The sequence below is a fragment of the Gossypium hirsutum genome, chromosome D04 (assembly GCF_007990345.1).
Source record: "Gossypium hirsutum isolate 1008001.06 chromosome D04, Gossypium_hirsutum_v2.1, whole genome shotgun sequence".
In the NCBI taxonomy this organism is placed as follows: Eukaryota; Viridiplantae; Streptophyta; class Magnoliopsida; order Malvales; family Malvaceae; genus Gossypium; species Gossypium hirsutum.
In genome coordinates this window covers 48,835,871-48,860,146 of record NC_053440.1, presented here as the reverse complement: position 1 = coordinate 48,860,146, position 24,276 = coordinate 48,835,871, and the positions used below count along the sequence as shown (strand labels likewise).

Here is a 24,276-nt window from a genome sequence, read left to right as displayed (position 1 = left end):
ACAATTTAATTCATATGTCTTAAATATGTTTTACGCCATATTTAAGTTTGTATTGAATGACCACGCTAATGGAAGATCCTAATTGATATGATGTTGATACCGATACTTTGAAAACTTAATTATAACATTTTGAAGTTTAGAAACTAAATCAGAATTAATCTCATAGTTTAACGACTTACCGTGGAATTAACCCAAAAAATTATATAGTTATTATAATCTGTATTCAAGTTAAAGTAAAACGGTCAAAACATACTAACTTTAGGCTTTGAAAAGCTGCATATATATATATATAATCAACATATCCTGAATGATCTCAGTTTTTCCTTGTCAAATATGAAGATTGTAGTTAGAAACTAATCAAAAACAAAAAGTGGGAAAAAGGAAAAATCTCACTTTTGCAGATACCTAAAAACCAGCAGCTAGTTGAAGTTAACTGCTTCAGGTTAAGCCTTGTCTTAGTGTTTGTTTGTCTGTTTTCATATCTTCAAGCTATGAAGCACAGCTGCAGCAGCAATATTATCAGCCATAAAAGCAAAAGCTATCACGTAGTTCTTCTAGTTTCACTGATATTGATACTTTTGTTCAAACGGTTTATCTACAATGGAGATTTTAGGCTGTTAGCAAGGTCTAATGTGTTGTTTAGACCCATAGGAATCATTGAGGAAGCTGACGATGAAGATAGGGTCAAGCTACCACCAAAGGGTTGTGATATTTTCACTGGGAATTGGGTTTTTGATAATAACACCCACCCTTTGTATAAAGAAGATGAATGTGAGTTCCTCTCACAGCAAGTGACTTGCATCAGAAATGGAAGACAAGACTCTCTTTATCAGAGCTGGAGATGGCAACCCAGGGATTGTTCTTTGCCCAAGTAAGTTATAAGTATCACTTCAATTCGAGTCTCATCAATAACCTGATTTGATTAGTGATTTGTAAGCGGCGGTTATTTTGGTATATGGTAAAGGTTCAAACCAAGATTGATGCTTGAAAAACTGAGACGAAAGAGGGTTATGTTTGTGGGGGATTCATTGAATAGGAACCAGTGGGAATCCATGGTTTGTTTGCTTCAATCCTCAATTTCTCCAGGGAAGAAGAGCCTCAAAATGTCAGATTCTCTGGTTATCTTCACCATTGAGGTATGTTTCTTCCTTAATCTCTGGTTTCATTGAAGCATATAACTTTTCTAATCTCTAAAACCTGTTGAAGAAATCTTGAAGGGTTTTTCCATTAAAGTTGCAGACAACATTGTTTTAATTACTCCATTGTTGAAATAATAGCATGTCTTGGAAGCTCTTTTTGATATGCAATTACATGAAAAGATGTGCATATTATAGAATATGGGGATAATGGAAAATTACTCATTAAAATTGTTTCTAATCAGGGGAAGCCAAAATTTGTTTTAGGGGTTAAAATAGAATTATAAATTTTTACGGGTTAAAAGTATAATTTTATTATTGCATTAAGATCATTTTGGGCTGCCCCTGGTTCAAGAATCTCTAAATCAGTTCAAAGAATTCTTGAATGGTCTTCCATTGTAGTTGCAGATAACTTGTCCCCACTACTGCATTGATGAAATGGTAGAAAAGTTTTGGTCAATTTGTGATTTGATCCTTTTACTATGATAAAACTTGATATTTAATTTTTTTTACTTTAATTTAACAAAATGTAATCCCCTAATTTTATAATTTTGTTTGCTAGTCTAAATAGTTAACAATGTTAGCTATTCCGAATAAAATATTCATTTAATTTTTTGGTGAAAACACCCTTTCAAACTTATTATGTAGACATGGATTGTGTGTTGGAAGTATTTTTTAAATAAGAAAAATCTAAATTTAACATTTTAATTGGAATAATTAGCTATTTTTACGCTATTATAAGATTATGAGGACCAAACTGTGAAAAAATAAAATAAAATGATTAAATCTTAAACTTAGACATAATAGAGGGATAAAAATCAAATTTTAACCAAATTTGTTTACATGCAATTATATGAAAAGGTGTGCATATTAAAGAAATGGGATAACGAAAAATGACTCATATAATTGGTTCCAATTACTTAATGAATTGAAAATTTAAAGCTAACCCACGCTCCATTTTCCTTTATTGTTGAACAACCATAAGCTATTTTAGAGTCTAATTATGAATTCCATCCCCCTACTTCAGTAAAATTAAGAAATTAATCCTTCTACTTTAATTTGTCAGAATTCATCCTTGTATTTTACAAAATTAAATTTGGTAAACGCATTAACTTATTAATGTTTGCTAAATTGTTGAAATGTATATTTTCAAGTCCGTAATTTAACAAAAAATGTTTAATAATGTTAACCAATTAAACTAACATCTTAACTTTTATAAATTACGAGGACCAAATTACGAAAAATCAAAGTAAAGAGACTAACTTTCAGATTTTGTGAAGGAATGAAATTCATAATTTTAGCTGGTGATTTGACAAGCATTTCTTGAATGCTAGCATAGGAGTATAATACCACAGTAGAGTTCTACTGGGCACCATTTTTGGTTGAATCCAATTCAGATAATCCATGGAGACACACCATAAAAGATCGTATAATCATGCCTGAATCAATCAAAAATGGTGGAAACGATTGGAAGGGTGTCGATTACTTGATTTTCAACACTTATATTTGGTGGATGGACACTGGATATATCAAAGTCTTGTAAGTATGTGAACTGCAATGGAGCTTAATTATCTGCATGAGAATTTATCCATGAAGTTAATTAGTACATTCCATTGTGATGTTTTATTCGGAACAGACGAGGATCGTTCAATGCAGACCCGATCGAGTACGACGAAATCGAGCGGCCTGTAGCGTTTCGGAAAGTTTTGAAGACATGGGCTAAGTGGATTGAAGAAAATGTTGATCCCAAGTTCACTTCAGTCTACTTCATGAGCATGTCCCCTCTTCATATCAAGTTATAAACACTAAACTTCCTTTTTACATAATATGTCGTCCCATTGTTCTATCACTTGAATGATATAAATAGCTTCTGCCTCATGAAACAGGAGTTCGGATTGGAACAATTCCGATGGAATCCGATGTGCTAAAGAAACGCTTCCAGTGACGAATGTGTTTAAGCCACCGAATGTTGGCACGGACCATAGGCTATTTCGGATGGTAGCTAATGTGACCGAATCCATGAAAGTACCGGTCTTCTTCCTCGACATTACGACCCTCTCTGAGTATCGGAAAGATGCGCATGCATCAGTTTATACCACGAGGCAAGGCAAATTGATGACACCGGAACAACAGGCCGATCCGGCCACATATGCAGACTGCATCCATTGGTGCTTACCTGGGTTACCTGATACATGGAATGAGCTCCTCTTTGCGCACATTATTTTACATTCATGACCACATATAATCTCTCTGTTTTTTTCTTTGAAATATTGATGAACTTCTTCAAATTGGAATTGAATTTGAATGACATTTTTTAACAAGAATGACATTTGTTCTTAAATTAATAAGTTTTATTTTTTTTTTAAATTTTGGTTTTGGTCTTTCTGAAATTTATGATTTAATCATTTTACTTTATTTTCCATAACTTGATCCCTCAATTTTTATAATGTGATCGATTAATCCAGATAATTAATACTATTAATTATTCAAATTAAAATATTAATATAGGTTCATCCCTTCCAACATAAAAAAATCATTTCAATATGATGAGTTGGTAGGATATTTTTAAGAGAGAAAAATCCATGTCAACACTTTAATAGAATTAAATAATAATGTTAACTATTTTAACATGCTAATAACATTAATTATATATATAAAAAAATTAAGTTAAATTAAAATATATTGAAGCGATATCAACAAGTGTTGTGTGTAATGATACGGCACATTGTATTCTCAAGGAGAGAACACAAGTTCAAACCTTGAAGATAACATTGTTAGGTGAGGCAACTTTAAATCCCGAACATAAATTCTAAAATAAACATAGAAGATACCAGAATGAACAAGATTACATTTAATAATTACAAATCCTTAATTATAAACGTACCAGTCATGCCATCTCATTCCTTTCATTCACATTCATTTTACCAAATGAACAACCATTTTTGTAAGGCATGAACCAAATAACCAAAAGCACTCATATGGGCATACATGAGCCAAATTACTACTATATACACATCAATAAACCTTACTTAAATAAAGTTTAAAACAACACCATTAAACTCAAACTCCTAATACAAGTCACTTATAAGCTAAGTCAAAATAATCATAGGTTATACTGAATTGTTGAACAGATAGTGTGACGCTCGTCTTGAACTTCCAACCGACGTAAACTTTCGATGATCAATAAGAAAACAAATACAACGGATGTAAGCAAATCTTTGCTTAGTGAGTTTGTATTAAACTTTAACTTCAACTTACCATAAAGGTTATAACTTAAACATTTTACAATTAAATTCATAAGCAAGGTCCTGAGTTCATTATTAACCTATACATATCACAAGTCTCACAAAATTAGCGAGTTCATATATACAAAACTTATAACTTTATCATCTCATAAAACACATACAAGTAAACATATTTGATATATTATTCATTCAACATCTAATCATTTAACATTCCACATTTCCATTCCAAATGTTCATTTCAAATATCTTCTTTTTACATATCTATCCATATAAACATTCTGTATAAACACTTCATATAATTATTTCGATATAACCGATTCATATAGTCATTTCAAAGTGTTAAACTTAACACAACATGATTCAACAATTCCAAATCAGTAACCATCTAAACATACACACATATTCAGAGTTCATAATTTGTTTACTTCAAAGAAACAATTCCATATCAAATAACATTTATTCTTCCTATGGATCTTTATAAAAGTATTCAATACATAAGTCTGGAATCAGATGACGCTAGTTTGAGCTAATCAGATACAGAGTAAGTGTGTCAGATTACTTGTTTGGGCTAAACCAACGACAACACAGAAAAATAGCTTGCCCAGGGCTATGTATACATGTAAGGTTGCCAGTCCAGGCTAAATCCGAGTCACATGTATATTTGAGTCCGCAACACATGCAAGAGCTCAGTCCATAACAGAAATTCAGTCAAAAGTCTCATGTATGAAACTTTTACTCAATCCATTTAAATCATTTCAGAAATTTAGTATATTAAAAAAAATATCATTAATGGCATTTAATAATGAATTATAACAAAAAATAACCGTATGAACTTATCTGCGCTAAATTGCAGAGATAGCAAAATTTCAAGGGCTAATCAGCAACTTTCCTTTTTCCTACGTTATCTACTTGTTCTTGATCTATTAAATAGTTTATTTCAATTTATTAGCTTTAATTTCATATAACATTCAATTTAGTACATATTCCTTCTTATTTACAATTTTTTCACAATTTACCCCAAACTTTTACATTTTATTCAATTTAATCCCTAATATTAAAACAAGTCAATTTTCACAATTACCTCATGTTCCTGTTTTTGCCGAACATTCAACCCTATATAAACAGCCCCTAAAATTTGAAATTTTTCAATAAACTCCTAATTTCACATTTTATCTATTTAATCCTTAAACTCAAAATTACTAAAAAAACACTTTACAATTTAATCATATCTTACAACAAAGCTTCCAACAAAACCAATTAACATAAAAAAAAATTCAAAATCTTCAATGGTAAATTTCTAAACATTTGAAAAATTCACAAATTAATCCCAGAGCTAGAGGTGGCCGCCCGGCCCGAAATATGGGAGGGTTCGGGTAAAAATATAAGCCCGAAATATGGGGTTGGGCAAAAAAAGAGACCCGTTTAGAAAATGGGCCGGGCCTCGGGCACCACTTTTTTGGCTCAGGCCCGGCCCGGCCCGAATATAATAAATATATATTTTTAATTTTTAATTTTAAAATATTTTTAAAATACTTTTTTATTTTTAAAATAAAATTTTAGTGCTTATTAAAAAAAGGGTCGGGCCTGGCCGGGCTCGAGCTTAGAAATTTTTTCCTGGGCCAGGCTTAGATAAAATTTTAGGCCCATATTTCGGGCCGGGCCGGGACGGGCCCTAGCCTAGGACGCGGGCCAAAATATTTTCTTGGCCCGACCCGGCCCATGAGCACCTCTACCCTGAGCTAGATAGATTTCATTACAGAAACAATCTTAAAAACATAAAATTACGAGAAACAGACAAAATAGCACTTGCATGCATAGACTTTTGTTTAGCTGAGACGTAAGCTTCTCAAATGGAGTTTCTTCCTTCTATTTTCAATGAAGAAACAAAGTAAAGATGATACTTACCTATTTTGCTTTTGTTTTATTATTTTAGTACTTAAACATTAATTTAATAAAACATTTCAGATAAACTTAAGAAATCAACCACATTACCGTCTTCTATTATCAATTATGGATAATTTGTCATATTAAATCATCCTCTTTTTTTTTTTTAATTTGTACAAATGGACACTTAAATATTAATAAAAATGATTTTTATATTTTTATGATTTAGTCCTTTTTCTTTAATTAACTAGCCAATCAATAAAATTTTCGAACCATAACTTCACATACCAATATAATAACTCATTTATGAGCTCAGTTTATAGAAACGAGGTTCCGATACCTTATTTTCCGAAACCATTTGACTTTTAGGACACACCACTTAACTCTTTGTTCAATTAGCAAATTTTAATCAAATCAAAATTCATTATAAACTATATTAGACCCATATAAAAAAAATAAAAATTATGGACTCATTAGTCAAATTTATGGTTCCGAAACCATTATTTTCGACACCACTAAAAAAACATGTTATTACGCTATAAATAGGCCTTTTGGAAACCCTAGATAGCTTAGAATAACAACAACAAAATTAAGATAGAGTTTGTGGGAATTTGGGGAAAACTTTATATTTCGAGGTTAATTTGTTTCTCCATATTGTACTGTCGGTTCAATTTTTACCGTTTTAGTAAAATTTTCTTTACTTGTGATTTTTATCCTCTTTCGGAGGATTTTTCTACATGAATATTTGTGCCCAATTTTCTCGATTCTTATTCTTGTTCATTGCATAATTCGGGTTTAAACCAACAATTTGAATATTGGGTAACATTAGCGAAAAAAATTTTGTATGTTGGAATATAGTGGAACAAAAAATATAAATACAATATTAGGTGGAGATTAAGGGAAGATAATATTTGAATTCATATTTTTCGAGAGTTGTTACCACGATTGGTAAAATTTCCTTTCAAATAGAACCAAAGTTGATTAGAGTTGTCATAATCAAAAGATAAAGGTCAAAGAAAAATCTAATGAATTTCCTTTTGGTCATAGTAAGTAAGAGTTGGTAAAATTTCCTTTCCAATAGACTTTTTAATACGCGGTTTGATTTAGAAAAAAAATATATATTTATTAGATAAACGAAATTCTGGTTGAATCGTGGTAGCTTGAGCTCAAAAAATCCTTGATCAAGCTGGTAGGCCACATTTATTGAGAAAGTCAAGGTCAATCAAGGAATAATTTTAAAAAATATTCCAAGCCTATGGTTGAATTTGGCCCAGTCTCTATTAAAATGGTTTACTAAGAAAGGGAATTGTTGTGATTTATAATTAATAAAACTATACTATTTTTCTTATTTTAGTTATTGATGTTTTAGCCATGTGTTATGCAATGATGTCATCGTTTCAAAAACCTTACAAATCTTTAAATATATATATATAAAAAGAGTAGAATAATTTAAAATATAAAAACATAAAAAATTGCTAAAATTTCCTATTTTAAAAGAAGTATTAGATATTTTATATTTTAAAATTTTATAAATCACATTTACTAGAGTTTGGATATGAGATTATTATCTCCTGAAAGAATATTACCTACAATAATTATTTTATACTTTAATTAATCGGAATTTATAATTGGTAGATATTTTCATTGATAAGTTTGGATACTTTTTTTAAATTTATTTAAATAATAAAAATAATATTATTTCAAACAATCATTTTAATAGTAATTTTAATTATTCCAAATTTTTTTACTATCTCAAGATAAATTGTTTGTCTCTAGACCAATATATTATGAATTATTGTCGAATGTTTGACCATTGTACAAAATAAAAAGAGCATGCACACCCTAATGGATGAAAGAGAAATTATTTTATGAACCCTCCCCACCACATCATCCATTGTTCATTTCCAATTATTTAATGACATTTTAGCAATTTTTTTCTCTGTCATTGATACATTGTTTTGGTATTTTTTTTACTTTGAACCCCGAACTTGAACTCAAACTTGAACCCTGAATTCAAAGTTCGGGTTCAGGTTCGAGGTTCATGGTTTAGGGCTCTGAGTTCGGAGTTCAAGGTAAAAAAATTTACCAAAACTATGTATCAATGACAGAAAAAATTGTTGAAATGTCATTAAATAATGGAAAAGGGACCATGAATGATGTGGTGGGAATGGTTAATAAAATAATTTTTTGGATGGAGGGAGCTCACTCTAGACATTAAATACAGAGTCAAGTCAAATAAACACGCTACCAGTATCATTGGTAAAGTACTAAAAATTGATGTATTTAAAAAAAATAAAAATTTTAAAATATAATTTTTATAAAAATTTATTGTATTACCATATATAATTTTTAATATTTAAATGTCATTAGCATATGTCTACTTTATTTCAAGATACAACAAAATTTACTAAGTTTTTAAAATTTTAATTTTTTTAGGATCTTTTACAATTTCTAACAAGTTTATAAATTTTTATAATAGTTTAATAATTTTTACAAAATTTTGATGTTTTTAATAATAGCTATTATTTTTTACATTTTAAAAAAAAATTCTAACATATTTTTATTTTTTAAAAATATATAATTTTTAAAGATATTTTTACTGATTTTTTAACGTGAAAAGGACAGAATAAAGAATAATTGATAATGTTAGGAATTAAACTGGAAAGTGCGTATTAAGCCTTAAAAATTTTCTAATGATTGACTAAATTTTTTGTGCTTTGAAATTTCCAATGGGGTCGACAATAATGTCTTTCAATGTCTTTTGGAATTGGCGTAAATACAGGGCATAATAACCTTTTTTGCCTTCCAATATTCCAAAAGAATATATATCATTTTAACATTCTATTTAATTTTTTTTGTTAAAATTATATTTTTTGTCAAATTATTTTAAAATAGATAAAAAAATAATATTTGTTAATTTTACTGACGTGGCATTTATGTGAATTATCACATAGATAATATCTTAGTATTTAATTAATTTTTTAAAAAATTTAAAAAAATTATAATGTTTATTTTTTTAATAATTTTAATGATTTTTAATTTTTAAAAATAATTTTATATGTTTCTGAATTTTTAAAATTTTAAAATTAATAAATGTTATGTATTCCATGGTAACAAAGTCAAAAAACTTTGAACTTTTCTCTCTATACCATTATATAAGAAATTCTGTGAACTTCATACTGATCTCAAGTACCATTACATGATCGATAACTAAATAAAACAAAGAGAGAAGCAGATAATGGCAATGTGTTTCACTTTCAGATTAGCAATTCTGCTAACTCTTCTTCTGACCAGCTTAGCAGACATGGATGATGTTGGTTTCATCTACAATGGATTTCTGTCAGCTAATCTAAGCCTTGATGGCATCGCAAAGTTGACTTCGTGTGGGCTCCTAAAGCTCACCAATGAAACAGGCAGGTATGAAAAAGGCGGTGCTTTCTACCCTCACCTTATTAACTTCAAGAACTCAACCAACCGTTCCGTTTCTTCCTTCTCTACTACCTTTGTCTTCGCTATTATTTCTGAATCCCAAGCTTTCGGTGGTCACGGAATAGCTTTCGCAATTTCACCAACCAGGGGCCACCCCGAAGCTGTTCCATATGAATATCTCGGACTCTTCAACGAGTCCAACAACGGCAATGGTACAAACCACGTTATTGCTATAGAACTCGATACGGTTCAAAGCGACAACTTCAATGACATCAATAACAATCACGTTGGGATTGATATTAATGGGCTAAATTCTACGTATTCTTTTCCAGCTGGATATTACAAGGATGGCAGCCGTCAGTTTAGAAACCTGAGTATGATCGATGGGAAAAGGATACAAATTTGGGTCGAATATCATGGTCGAGAGAAGCGAATGGATGTCACGTTAGCACCATCTGGAGTTTCTAAACCCAAGACTCCACTTTTATCTTCGCCTCTTGATCTTTCTTCAATTGTTAACAGTGAGATGTATGTTGGTTTTTCATCCTCAACTGGCGCTCTTATCTCATCTCATTATGTCTTGGGTTGGAGCTTTAAGATGAATGGTCAGGCGCAAGAGCTTACCCTGTCTCGACTTCCAAAGCTTCCTCGTTTAGGACCAAAGAAAAAATCAAGGCTTTTGACAAATGGATTGCCTTTGGTTTTAGCGAGTGTGATTTTGGCAGGAGTTTCAAGTGTAGTTTATTTCGTAAGGAGGAAGAGGAAGTTCGCTGAAATTGTTGAAGATTGGGAACTTGAGTATGGGCCGCATAGATTCAAGTTTAAAGATCTATATGTTGCTACAAAGGGATTCAAAGACAAGGAGCTATTGGGTGCTGGTGGGTTCGGAAGAGTCTATAAAGGAGTTCTTCCAACCACTAAACTTGAGGTTGCAGTGAAAAGAGTCTCACGTGAATCGAAACAAGGGATGAAGGAATTCATAGCAGAAATCGTGAGTATCGGTCGTCTCCGCCACCGAAATTTAGTTCAACTCTTGGGATATTGCCGGCGTCAAGGTGAGCTACTTTTGGTCTATGACTACATGCCAAATGGAAGTCTGGATAAGTACTTGTACAACCAGCCGAAGCTCACCCTTAACTGGAGTCAAAGATTCAGAGTCATCAAAGGTGTAGCATCAGGATTGTTTTATCTACATGAAGAATGGGAGCAAGTTGTTATTCACAGGGATGTTAAGGCTAGCAATATTTTGCTTGATAGTGGACTAAATGGAAGATTAGGAGATTTTGGGCTTGCTAGATTATATGATCATGGAACTGAACCACAAACTACTCATGTTGTGGGCACAGTTGGTTATCTTGCCCCAGAGCTTACTCGAACCGGGGAAGCTACACCCTGCACCGATGTGTTTGCTTTTGGGGCATTTTTGCTTGAAGTTGCTTGCGGAAGAAGGCCAATATCACAATCTTCAACAGATGTCATTCTAGTTGACTGGGTGTATTCTTGCTGGCGCAAAGGTGATATTCTTGAGGCAAAGGATCCAAATTTGGGTTCAGATTGTGTCGCTGAGGAAGTCGAGTTGATTTTAAAACTTGGGTTGATATGCTCCCAGTCAGAGCCTGAAGCCAGGCCAACTATGCGCCATATTGTTCAGTTTTTAGAAGGAGATATTCCCTTCCCCAGAATGTCATCACTTCGTCTCTCTAGTGGTATAGCATTTTCCCATCGTACAGGCTTCGATGAATTTGCCATGCTGTACACATCTTCCTTGAACAACAAATTCTCCCATTCTTCTTCTGCTGAAGCTTCTCTTCTTTCAGGGGGCCTGTGACTGTAAACTTTTCTCCAGGTTTTTAATAAATTTTAATGCATTGTTTTGTGCCAATGTTACGAGATAATAAACTTTTTTTGCTACTTAAGACATTACTGATAAATTCTACCTGGGGGTTATTTGAAAGGTCCACTAAAAGCAAATGTTTGGTTTATCCTATCGTTTCTTATTCCAGCTTTATAACAGGAGAAGCCCCAATGGCCATCAGGCGCCGTCCCACTGAAGGGCAATTTAGGCCATGCCTCTAATAGAAAAATGAAATCAAATTCCCAAAGTGCTCTATCTTCACAACCTCCATTTTTGTGGTTAGCAATTTTCATTATCAACATGTCTCATTCAAGTAATTAGAATTCAGAGGACAAAATAAAAGAAAAGTCGAAAACTGAGAATTTTCTCTCATACAGTTTAAAGTCTATATTGATAAAGGCCTATTTGGTGGGGATGAAACGAGAAGGAAGGGTAAAAACATAATTAGAATTCAGCCCATAAGGTGCCGCGCTCATTGTTCTTCGTCTAAGGTTTCTTTCTTTCGGTTAATATACCATTTGATACCTATATTTGGCTTCAATGTTTAATTTAGTACTTAAGTTTGACTTCAATATTCAATTTGATACCTAAACAACATGAGCCCAAGAAAGATTTGACATGTATCCTCTAATAAAAAAAAATATAGGAACTTAATTGGGACAAAATAAAAACTTAAGTACCAAATTAAATATTGAAGTCAAACTTGGATACTTGTATGGACAAAGAAAAACTCAAGCATCAATTTTAAAAGACTCGGGTATCAAATTGAACGTTGAATCCAAATATAAATATCAAATGATATATTAACTCTTTTTACTCTTAAAATTTTAGGGATTAATTTTTAAAAAAAAACAACTAAGAAAAAAGAACATGAGATCAAAATCTTAAATGTGTGAATTTCCTAAAACAAAAAGATCACTGATGACACATGTATAGACAAATCATCACAACAAAATTACCTTTGAGTGAAAAATTAATACAAAATTGTACCACAGCTAAAACCACTATACTAAGCATATTGGATTTTCCGGGTAAATCATTGAAATAAGGGTTATAGCGTGAGATATTAATCTGGAGTTGATGTGAAAGATAGTAAATCAAATCTAAATATTCAAAAGTTGAAGGTCAAAGTGGAAAAAGTTGGACCAACATTGTATTTTTTTCTGGAGAAAATTTATCATTTTGCGAGATAATTTGGTAAAATTACCAAAATGCCTTAAAACATATCTACTTAAATTTTAGTCGATGAAGATGGAATTAATATGGACCAATGGAGGGTTTTTTCTTAAGAATAATAACAAAAAGTTAATTACAAAAATATATAAAAATTATTAATTACAAAAATAGGTTGAAATCTACCGTGTTGCCACATCATCAAGCAATGCCACCCAAACTCTACCTCTAATCATCACCTGATAATGTCATGGGAAAAAATAATCTTTTAAGTGATGCCACTTGATATATTGGCGACATCGGTATAAATTTTTAAAAATACCCGTAATTTTTTATTTATACATCAAAAATGAAATATGAGAAAAAAAATTTTGATACATTTGCGGACAAATTTTTTTTTAAAAAAGCGTAAAGCTGAAAAGCGGGAAAATAAAGATGCATCAATGCCATCATGAATCTCTAAAAATCAAATCAAAATATGTAAAATATCCAACCCTTTATTATTTCCATAGTAACCAGTCAGTACCTTTGCTTTTTCGAGGAAAATTGACATAAGGTTTCTTAATTGCTTTTGAAGAATAAAATTTAATAAACATGATGTAATTTAATTATCCAAGAAAAAAAAATGAGATGGAGGAGAGAAAAGACAAGTTTTTATGTCAGAATTTATTTCCTTTTTTTTTTCTTTTTCTGCCACTTCATTTTTAAAATCACACTAATACTACCAACGTATTAGACGGTACCACAACCATAAAAAAATATACCGTGTATTTTTTGTACTATATTTAAGAGAAAAAAAATATGTTTTTTAAAAAGGGATAAATATCAAAACTATACATGAACTATGGTTTAATGTGTAAATGTATATATGAACTTTGTTTTCGTGCAATTTTATACATGAAATTTTAATTTCATCCGATTCTTGTAAATTATTAACACAATTATTAATATAACACCATTTTATGTTTATATATTGCATACATAAATAATTATATTTATCCAATATAAAAATAAATTGATGTATTTATTTCTTTAAATGCGTATGATTAAATCAAAATTAAAGTTTCAAGTATACATTTGAACCACAATTAGAGTTTCACGTATATAATTGCACCAAATTAAAGTTCATGTATACAACTGCACATTAAATCAAAGTTTATGTATAATTTTGATATTTATCCACCAATTTATCATGCAACACCACTAGGGATGAGCAAAAATCAATTCGACTCAAAAAAATTGACAAAAATTCGAATTTCGAGTTAAATGAATCGAGTTATTCAAGTTAATCAAGTTATTCGATTCAACTCGAATTTTTTTTTTCAAATTTCGAGTTCGAATGGAGTTGAGTTTTCGAATTCGAATAATTCGAATAATTCGAATATCAAACTATAATATTTTACATTTTTACCCCAAACTCCCAAACATTTTTACTTTTCCCTCAAAACTTTTACTTATTCCCACTTACCTCCCAAAACTTTTACTCCCCTCCCCTCCCAACCCCCCAATCTACCCAAAATCCATTTCCCACCAAAATTTTACTCTCCCATTTACTTTTTCTCAAAATTTTACTCTCAAAAACCCTCAAAACCTTTTATTTTCCCCCAAAATTTTTACTCCCTCCCACTTTTCCCCTAAAACTTTTATTCCCTTCCCATCTCACCTCCCATCTACCTCAAACCCTCCCCCTCCAATTTTTTTTTTAATATTTTCCCTCCAAAATTTTACTCCCCCCTATTTACTTTCCCTCAAACTTTTATTTCCCAAAATTTTTTATTTTTCCTCTAAACTTTTACTTCTCACCCTTCACTCTCAAATAAAAAATTAAAATTATCCAAAAAAAATCATTAAACGTAAATAGTAATAATTTTATTTATATCTACTATTTATATTATTAAATTTAATTTCACATTTTATATTATTTATATTATTGAATTGTTTAGTCATACTGAATATTTATATTAAAATTGATTTATTAATTATGCCATAAACTATTCGTGTTAAAATTTTATATTGGTATCAATTTCACATTTTATTTTTAAAATAACTTTTATTAAAAAATCATATTTTTACATTTAATATATTTTTTAATTCCAAAATACATAGTGACAAGAATCTGAAGATAATTGAAACAACTAAGCAAGCAAAGAAGCTAACCAGTATATAAAAAATTAATAAATAAATTATGAGGTGATGAAAGTTAATAAAAATTTTGATTAAGGTGGACAAATTTTATTACGATGGGTGACAGTGGTTACAAGGACCCAAATTTTTTTTTTAAATTTAACTTGAACAAATATATTCGATTCGAATTCCATCTCACTCAACTCAATTAGAGAAAATTTCAAATCAAATTAGGATGATAAAATATGATTCGTCAACTCGATTAACTCGAAATTTTTTTATTCGATTCGATCGAACGCTCACCCCTAGACACCACTTAAAAATTTATTTTTTCGCACGACATTATTAGGTGATGATTGGTGGCAGAGCTTGGGTGGGGCTGCCTGATAGTGTAGCGGCACCTATTGTCACGGTAGATTTCAGCCCATTTTCATAATTAATTTATTTTTCTTACCATTTTTATAATTAATTTTTTTGCATTATTTTTATAAAAAAAACCGCCATTGAACCAAAGATAATTATATTTTTATATTTATTAATTTATGGAATTCTTGGCTACATAATATCCATTAGATCTTGTTGGAAAATGAGATGAAATATAAGCCCTTACATTGAAATTATGATGTTGAATGTTTTTTATTTAAATTATTTATTATTAAGATAATTATTAAGGAAATATGAAGAAATGTCTTCATATGTCCCATGCTTCCAACGTGTAGAAGAAATGAAATTATGATGTTGAATATTTTTTTATCTAAATTATTTATTATTAAGATAATTATTAAGGAAATATGAAGATATGTCTTCATATGTCCCATGCTTCCAACGTGTAGAAGAAAGGAAAAAGAGAGAAATTTTACTTTTTATTCAATCTAATTCTTCTCTATCAAATTTCACCATTTCAACTCAAAACTTAAAGAATTTTTACAGCAACCAAAAGAAAAAAAAAAGTGAAGAAGAGACCTTAGTGAGCTTCTATGTCATCTTGAAAGTAGGTGATTTGAAGTTGGAAATGAAGAAGTTAAAAGGAAGGTGAAGAGATTAAAGTGATAAGGTAAGATTTAAGTATTTCATATGGATTTTATGTTTAGTTGAAGTAGAAACATGATAAAGTAATTTCTAGTGTATATTTTAATTATGTTTTTATATGTTCATGAAATAGAAAGAGAAGAGAAAGTGATTGAAGTGTTGTAGATAAAAGAAAGGAAGTGACAAATATAACGCCCTTCACCCGTCCCGACGTACGATATGAATAGGAGGTGCTATTGGAACATATTCTTTACCTGTATAAAAAATTTTCTTTTGTAAAACATTCATTTCAAAATATATTACTATTCCACAAATCATTTTAACCAAGTTTACAATAATTCAAGCTGGTTTTAAATTATTTTGGGTTTTTGAAAACATGCAAAGACATTTATAATTCATAAAACGAGTGATCGAAGCTTTTTAACTTATAACAGGGTTTTATGGGTTCAGATAAGTAGAAGTTTTACTATAATTTAAGCTATAAACAATTTATATTAATAACCTAGAAACAATATACAAGCATTTTGGAGGCTTTAAAATCAACTTAAAACCATTTAGAAACGTTTTTCAAGTGATTGGAGGAGCCTGGAGTCAAGTATGAGCCTCAAAGGGCCCAATGTAACACCCTATACCTGACGTAGTCATCGAGCCCGAATATCAGGATGCCACACCATTGTCTCACATCACACTCGTAGTAATTTATCATGCTATTAATAAATCATTATTTTTAATAAGCATTCGCTCGAATTTTAAGTCCAACATACATCAATCAGCGGTAAAACATGCTCAGCATACTTCAATGGAACTAATATTAACAAATATACATGCTCTTGAACCACTTAACAAAAATTCTTGAAAAAGTATGTAGGTATCAATATTGTAACAAAGGTATCGATATTCCTCTTAAAGGGTATCAATATCAATTGGAAAATCGATACCAAATCAACATTCTATTTCTCGTTTAAAAATCAAAAGACAGGAAAATATCAATACATTTCAAAAAGTATCAGTTTTATTACCCCGAATATCGATAATCGTGATAAGGTATTGATACCAAATTAAAATACTGACTTCCTGTACAACAAAATATCACAGAGATATCGTTTTTAAAACCCAAATATCGATACATCTGCTCCAGACACCAAAAAATACAACATAATAAGGCAAATAATCTATCCCAATCATAAACCATTCAACATGTAACCAATACCTCGTCAAATAAACATCAAAATGACCAAAATAATAGTTCAACCATTGAAAACATGTCTAAGCAACCAAGTGACATAACAAGAACAATATCCATAAATCCTAAGAATTAATAAGCTATGAAAATAACCAAAACATCATGACAACATTTATGCAATAGTTCTACCACATTGCCTTTATTTCCCAAATCATAAATGGGTAATAAACACCTACAAATTAACATAAAAGACTTGCTTGGATCACCCCTCGGAAACACACTGCCTTTATTTCCCAAATCATAATTGCGTAATAAACACCTACGAATTAACATAAAAGACTTGCTTGGATCACCCCTCGGAAACACACCGTTCACACCGGAACGCTACTAATCTGTAATGGATAAAAAGGAGTGGGTGAGCTTTACAAGCTCAGTGAATGCCTAGAACAACTATCATGCAAATAGATCATAAAGCATTATCGAAACATCCATTTAACACAATTACAACGCTCAGTTTTAATATCAGATTTTACTTATTCATGCATTATTCATTAGTTCATTTACATTGTCATCACATTCACTTTCATGCGTACATCACAATACCTATAATCATATTTAAATATAATTTGATAGTTGAGCTGTGAAACATAAAAATGGGCACTACCACCACACATCGGATACATGGATCTCCAACACACTAAATGACTCAAAGAGTCGAACATATCCCAAAAAGTGAAGCATATAGCTAACACTCTCCATCGCACCAAAAATTCTTGTTGAATGAAGCTGAGCTCACATTCCCTTATCTCTCCAACATGTCCCAAGGCTTCAACACCTGAATCATATAACACATATAGGTGAGTACTCACAATCCTATGGCATGCCAACTATATCCAATGGTCTAAAGGTTTATAAAGCCAAAATATCCATTATTAAATACACATATTACTTATCGATTATCCGCTCACTATTACTACATATTTGCATCATTAGCACAATATTATCACTGTCACTTAGCATGTATGACATGCTTGCATATACACTTTCACAATAGTAATCATAAACACATAACACATGTAATTGCATATCATCTTAATCCACATTTTCACAATAACACAAACATATATTTCATAAGTTAAACATGAGTACGAGAAAGCTTACACTCAAAATTTGGAGTAGTGGTTTAGGCTACAACTAAATTCCCAAATAACGCATTGAATTGTGTTTACAAGCAGCAATTCCAAACATTCACCAATATGCTTTCGCCGAAATGCTGAAAGCTCAAACTAGCCTTTTCTTAGCTCGTAGAAGGTCCTAATGAATCCAAAACTTCAACAAAATAGTTCACACAATAACACAATCAACAATCAACTAAGGATTCACCTTAAACAATCAAGATCATAAGCCTAAGCTATGTTCTCAAGTAACCGAAACCTTCCACATAGTAAACTTGATATCTAAACATCTCGATCTATACCCAATATTTTTTCCTAAAAATGATTCCATTCATCTATTTATTCACCTATGGCTAATTCTCAAGCTTTAAATTATGCAAAACTACTCAATTCATGGTATCGACATTTTTCGACAAGTTATGACTATTTTCACAAAAATTCATTAAAACTCGAGAAATCTTTAACAAAAATTTAAAGTAAGTTTAGAAAACCTTCTGATCATGTCAAAACTAATTGAAAAATACTTTGAAACCATGTTTTTACTCAAAATCCTGAAATTCACTATTAACGACGTTATTTTCAGCTTTTATTTAAAACATGCAATTTAATGGCTAAAAACTTAGTTTTAAAGACTAAATAACATTTAAAACTATTTAGAAGTTGAATTGTTACCTTAGATGATGAAAAACTGAAAGTTTAATCGAAAACCCGAAAAACCCAAAAGCTTAACAATGGAAAAATCTATGGTGATTTTGGGTGTTTTTCTTGATATTTTATGGAGATTTATGGCTTGGGTGGTGATAGAAACTAAAAGGAATTAAGTTTGTAAAAGAAATTTGAATAGAAGAGACTTGAGAGAGCAATGGACGACAAGACAATTGAATGAGAAGAAAAATAACATGAAACTTGTAGGTAGGGGAAGATATTATGTTTATTTTAAAGTTTTGGTTTAACTACTTCATAAACACACAGAATTTTGCCACTTTTATAAACTAGTCCCTATTTCAAAATTCAAAATCTTTTTAACATTATTTTCAAAAATTAATTTGATTTTCTAAATACCATAAACAAAAACATTTCTAAATACCATGCTAACAAAATTCCCAAGCACACTAAAACTATAATTCCTAAAATACCTAAACACTTAAGCCCTATTTTGGGGTGTTACACTCAAAATGGCCAAAATAGTGCAAGGGCATTATCGAAAGGCCTAGTGTCACTGGGCCGCAGTTCAAAGCCTATGACCATAGCACCAAATGCATCCGATGGAGGCCTATTGTGTAGATGAGGATCATTTAGCCCGTAAGAACTGGCCTAATTCGGTAACCTGTTGGAAAAGCGTGTCAGATTGAAGCCTGGTTGGCCCGATAATGAAGATATGGTAACTTAGGCTATTTTGGTAACTAATCTTAGAAGATTGATAGAATCATATCTTGTAAAGATTATATTAGATTTGATATGACATATCTTGTAAATCCCATGATTTAAGGGATATGATGAATCTCGTTTGTCAATGTATTGTAATCTTGACCGTCAGTTTTGGGAGAGCTCAACTATAAATAGAGAGCCTCCCCCTCATTTGTAGTCACTCCATTCATTATTTCATTATTCTTTGTGAATAAGAGAATATTGAGAGCATTTACTCAAACATTTGTGTGCGCTCTTTCTATTGTTCTTTGGTTGCTTCTTTTGGCATAAATTGCTTCTGTTATATAAATTGGTGCCTTGGAGCATTTACTGAAAAACGGCAAGTTTGAATGAACGAATCGCCTAAGGCTGCATGGATTGCGAGACGAAAGATCTAGCCTCGTGACAAGTGGTATTCGAGCTATTGGTTCGAAGGTACCGTTGGGATGTCGAAAGAAGAATTCGAACAAAGGTGGGCCATAAATTCTTTGGGGGAGACGATGTCAGTAGTAAAGGAACATATGGGTAAACTCGAGGAATCCATAGAGGACGTAAAGGAGGCACTCTATAACAACCCATTTTTCAGTGATGTTAGAAACAGTGGTTTCGGGGCCACCAAATCTGACAAGTAAGTTTGTAAATATTATATTTAATATTTACGAGTTAATTGTGATTTTAAAATGGTTTTTGATATAGTGATTTTTGTAGTATAAATGATTTATTAAGTTCAAGTGGTTTTAAAAAAATGAGATATCACGACCTCGTTTCTATAAATCGAGCTGTAAATATTTTTATAAATATTTACAGAGTGTAATTAAGATGGTATTAAAGTTTTGTTGGAAAATTTTATCATTTCGATAGTTAATTAAGCAAAAAGGACTAAATCATAAAAGTAAAAAAAGTCAATTGGTATTAGTTTAAAAGTGTTAATTGAGTAAATAATATTAATTAGGTGGCCTTATTGTGTAAATTAGCCATCCTAAAGATAGTGGGGTGGTTGGATGCTTTGACTTATTTTAATTATGAAGTTTTATATGTTATTTTATAATAAATAAAAAAAACATAAAAGACAAAAGGTGTTTTCTTCTCTTCCACCGAATGTCACCATGGAAATGGAAATTTAAAACCTCCAAGCTTTGGTTCTTTTTTGGATGATGCATGGTAACCCATTTCTCATCCATTTTTAATAATTTTTATGTTTTTGAGATCGTTACAACTCGGTCTAGCTAGCCTGTACCTTTGATTTTGAAACTGTTAAAGATTTTGAATGTTTCCATTGATGAATCTTGTGATTTTTGATGTTAGATGATGAATTTGGAATGTTGATTTGTATTTAAAAGTATTTTGTTAAGTGATTTTGATGAATTTTTTTATTAGGGACTAATTTGTTAAATTAATAAATGCTCAAGGATTTAATGTGAAATTGTTGCATAGATGGGTTGTTTTTGGATACCATGAACATTTATTTAAGCTCAATTCTGGGCATAAATGGTTAATTTACATGTTTTGGGCTTAGGGACTAAATTGAATAAAAGTAAAACTTTAGGGGTAATTTTGTACAAATTTCAAAAATGACCATATTGTAAGAAATGAATTTTTTTATTTCCTAAATTAATATATTGAATGAAATTATTAATTTAGATCAAGATCGGATGGAAAATCTAGAAAAATAGAAAATTACCAAAATGCCCCTAAACTTTGGTATTTCTGCAATTTATCTAGGTAAGTTCTTATGAACTATAATATGTATATTGTTGATTAAATTGAATGGTATTATATGAATCTTATTAAAATGAATCGATATATATATGATATTATACAATTTAGCTTATAATAAAACGAGGAAAATTCAACGACGCACAACGACTATCGAGTCTCGTTTGAACCCTAGGAATATTTAGGATACAAATGACATGTCATTAGGGGTTACCGTATTTTGGGTGCTGGTCTCGTACGTCCTACCGGTGGCTGAGTTTCTGGCATGTGTTGCGGTTACTTGACAACTTGTGTGAGCAGCACCGTGTAGCTACGTCTTGACTAACAGCTTGTGTGAGCAGACCCAGTTATGGCTCGAGAGAGAGAATTGATATGAGATATGAGATATTAGTGGCTTCAAACACGTGTTGGCACATAGTGTGCGAGATTCCCGCATATTCGATATTATTCTAAGTGGTTCAACGGGAAATGTTCTGTTACGAGACGATATGAGTTCGATACGAACTAATACATGTATATACTTGAAATACATGGAAATGATGGTACATGATATATTGATATGGATGATATATGTATATAATGAAACGGTAAGATAATGATATGAATCATGACATGTACATATATGAATATTTTTGATATGTTGATACATGGTAATTATGTAAGTTGAGACGAGTAATGACCTCAAGTGTGACATGTTAGAGAAAATAAGGTTATCAATGTTGAATTTATATGAAATATGTTCAAATATACTAACATGTGTTGCTGTTTGATGCTTAGGCAAGTGCCAAGTTGTTGGTTAAATGGCATTATGTTTACCTATAAGTCGAATTGAAATGGTAAGTGCTCAAATGAAAATATGCTTGTACTCATAAAAAAATGGTAAGGTTTAAATTATGCAAATTCTTATAAAATGGTTTATCATGTGATTAATTCGAAAAGGCTATATTTAAATGCACTAGCTTGTGGATATGGTTGAATGATATACTATGTCTTATATGTTATGCATATGGAACGGGTGTGGAAAGTAATGAAATGGAAATGAAAATAAAGAAATTTGGAAGAGTTAAAATCCTACTATGCTAAAGATAATATGTATAAGTGATATTATGGATTTACTCATTTTGTGAGTAGTTGAATTTGGTTTCATGAATCTTGATATGTATAAATTTCATATTGGAAATGAATTGATCTGATTAAAGTTTATACGAGCTTACTAAGCATTCATTTCTTACGTAGTTATTTTTTTTACTTTTCAAACTATCGGAAGCTCGATCAAGTTGGAAGCTCTTCGAAGATTTATCACACTATCCAGCGATTATATCGGTAGATTTTAATATCTTGGTTAAGGGTGTAATGGCATGTATAGGTATTTTGGCTAACGTTAGCCTATGTGTTTTGGTTGTGGAAATGACCATTTGGTTAGTTTGTATTTTGGCCTTGTGTTGGTAAAATGATATATATTATAAGGTGTATATAAGTAGCCTTGTAATGGTTGATATATGACCTGTTATGGTTTAATGATGGTAGATAGAAAAGTAGTTGAATGTGTATATTAGATATGACATATAACTTGTTGTGAATTGGTGTTTGGCCATAGTAAGTATATATCTATTTGATGCTAATGATTATGTGGTTCAGTTGGTATCAAATGGTATGTTTTGGTAAGTGATTTACATGTTGTGTAATGATGCAAATTTAGTTAGTAGTTAATCTATTATTTTGGCCAAATTGAGTACATGGTTATACATGTTTTCATGTTGTCATTTGAGGTGCCTTTGGGCGTATTGGTTGGATGATATTATACCATATATATTTGGCTTGATTATACATGATTTTGGTACCTTTTGGGGGATTATGTATATGTGCAAAAGGGATTACAGGTACATGTTGAAAAGAGTGAGAAAAATGGCTTGTAAAATAGCTTATTTTCATCCACACGGGCATGCGTCTTAGCCGTGTGTGACACACGGCCAAGTAGCACGGCCGTGTGTCCTCTATAGTTTTCAAAGGGTTGTAAGTTAGGTTTTACACGGCCTAGCACACGGCTTGGCACACCGGTGTGTGAGGTTATTTTGAAGGGTACACAGCCTAGCACACGGGAGTGTGGTTTGGCTGTGTGACCCAAGTCAGTGAGTTACACAGGCACAAACACGGGCTGGGACATGGCTGTGTGTCCCTATTTTTAATGTATACACGGCCTAAGACATGGGTGTCTCTCTTGGCCGTGTGACCCTTGCAGTTTGTAAATTTTTATCTTTTCCCTAAAATTTATATATGTTTCTGATTTAATCCCGATTTGTTTCTAATGTGTTTTTAGGGCCTCGAGGGCCTATATAAGGGACAATATGTATGTTATTGATTGGTTTTTCTGTGATTGATGATATGAATTAAATGTACTAAAATTTTTTATTATTCTAAAATGTAAACTCCGGTAATGCTCCGTAACCCTATTCTAACGACGGATACGAGTGAGGTGTTACACACTCGATAGGGTCGAGGATCGCATAGACAGCTAGAAGGAGTAGTTCAGAGACTATGTAAAGATGTCTCTTGATTCCACGATGGATAAGGTAAATGAGTTGTTTAATTCATACAGGGATAAGCTGTCGGAGAGGAACGATGCTCTCAAGGCCATGATGATGGCTTTGAAAAAGGAAACAATGGCCATGACGATGGCTATGAGCATAAGAATACAGGAGCTCGAGGTATAACTGGCCTTGTGTCGAGCAGCCGTAGGGGAAGGAGTGTCAAGTGCAACACTCAGTAACGAGAATGTCCCGAAGCTAAAAAAGTTTGTGAGGACAATGTCTGCATATGATGTGGACAATTTCTTCTGGAGGATAGAAAATTACTTCCATGCCAAAGGCATCACGGATGATGCAGTTAAGGTAAACATCGATTCAATGTTTCTTACTGATAT

The 24,276-nt window shown here is 31.4% G+C and overlaps 2 protein-coding genes and 1 long non-coding RNA gene across 3 annotated transcripts; 2 read left to right on the top strand and 1 right to left on the bottom strand.

Moving 5' to 3' along the window:
• The first annotated feature begins 309 nt into the window (after positions 1-309).
• LOC107899554 (protein ESKIMO 1) lies at positions 310-3,495 on the top strand. Its single transcript, XM_016825310.2, has 5 exons — positions 310-871; positions 965-1,136; positions 2,476-2,675; positions 2,773-2,931; positions 3,023-3,495. Exons 1-5 carry the CDS (start codon positions 492-494, stop codon positions 3,369-3,371), a joined length of 1,260 nt encoding a protein of 419 aa, XP_016680799.1. The 5' UTR covers positions 310-491; the 3' UTR covers positions 3,372-3,495.
• Positions 3,496-9,448: 5,953 nt separating this feature from the next.
• Positions 9,449-11,610, top strand: LOC107899553 (L-type lectin-domain containing receptor kinase IV.1). Its single transcript, XM_016825309.2, has one exon. The coding sequence runs from the start codon at positions 9,504-9,506 to the stop codon at positions 11,520-11,522; it is 2,019 nt and encodes a 672-aa protein (XP_016680798.1). The 5' UTR covers positions 9,449-9,503; the 3' UTR covers positions 11,523-11,610.
• Positions 11,611-17,572: 5,962 nt separating this feature from the next.
• Positions 17,573-19,096, bottom strand: LOC121215902 (uncharacterized). Its single transcript, XR_005911892.1, has 3 exons — positions 18,906-19,096; positions 18,220-18,387; positions 17,573-17,893 (listed from the first exon to the last, which is right to left on the bottom strand). It is a non-coding gene; the product is annotated as an uncharacterized lncRNA (long non-coding RNA).
• Between the last annotated feature and the right edge of the window lie 5,180 nt (positions 19,097-24,276).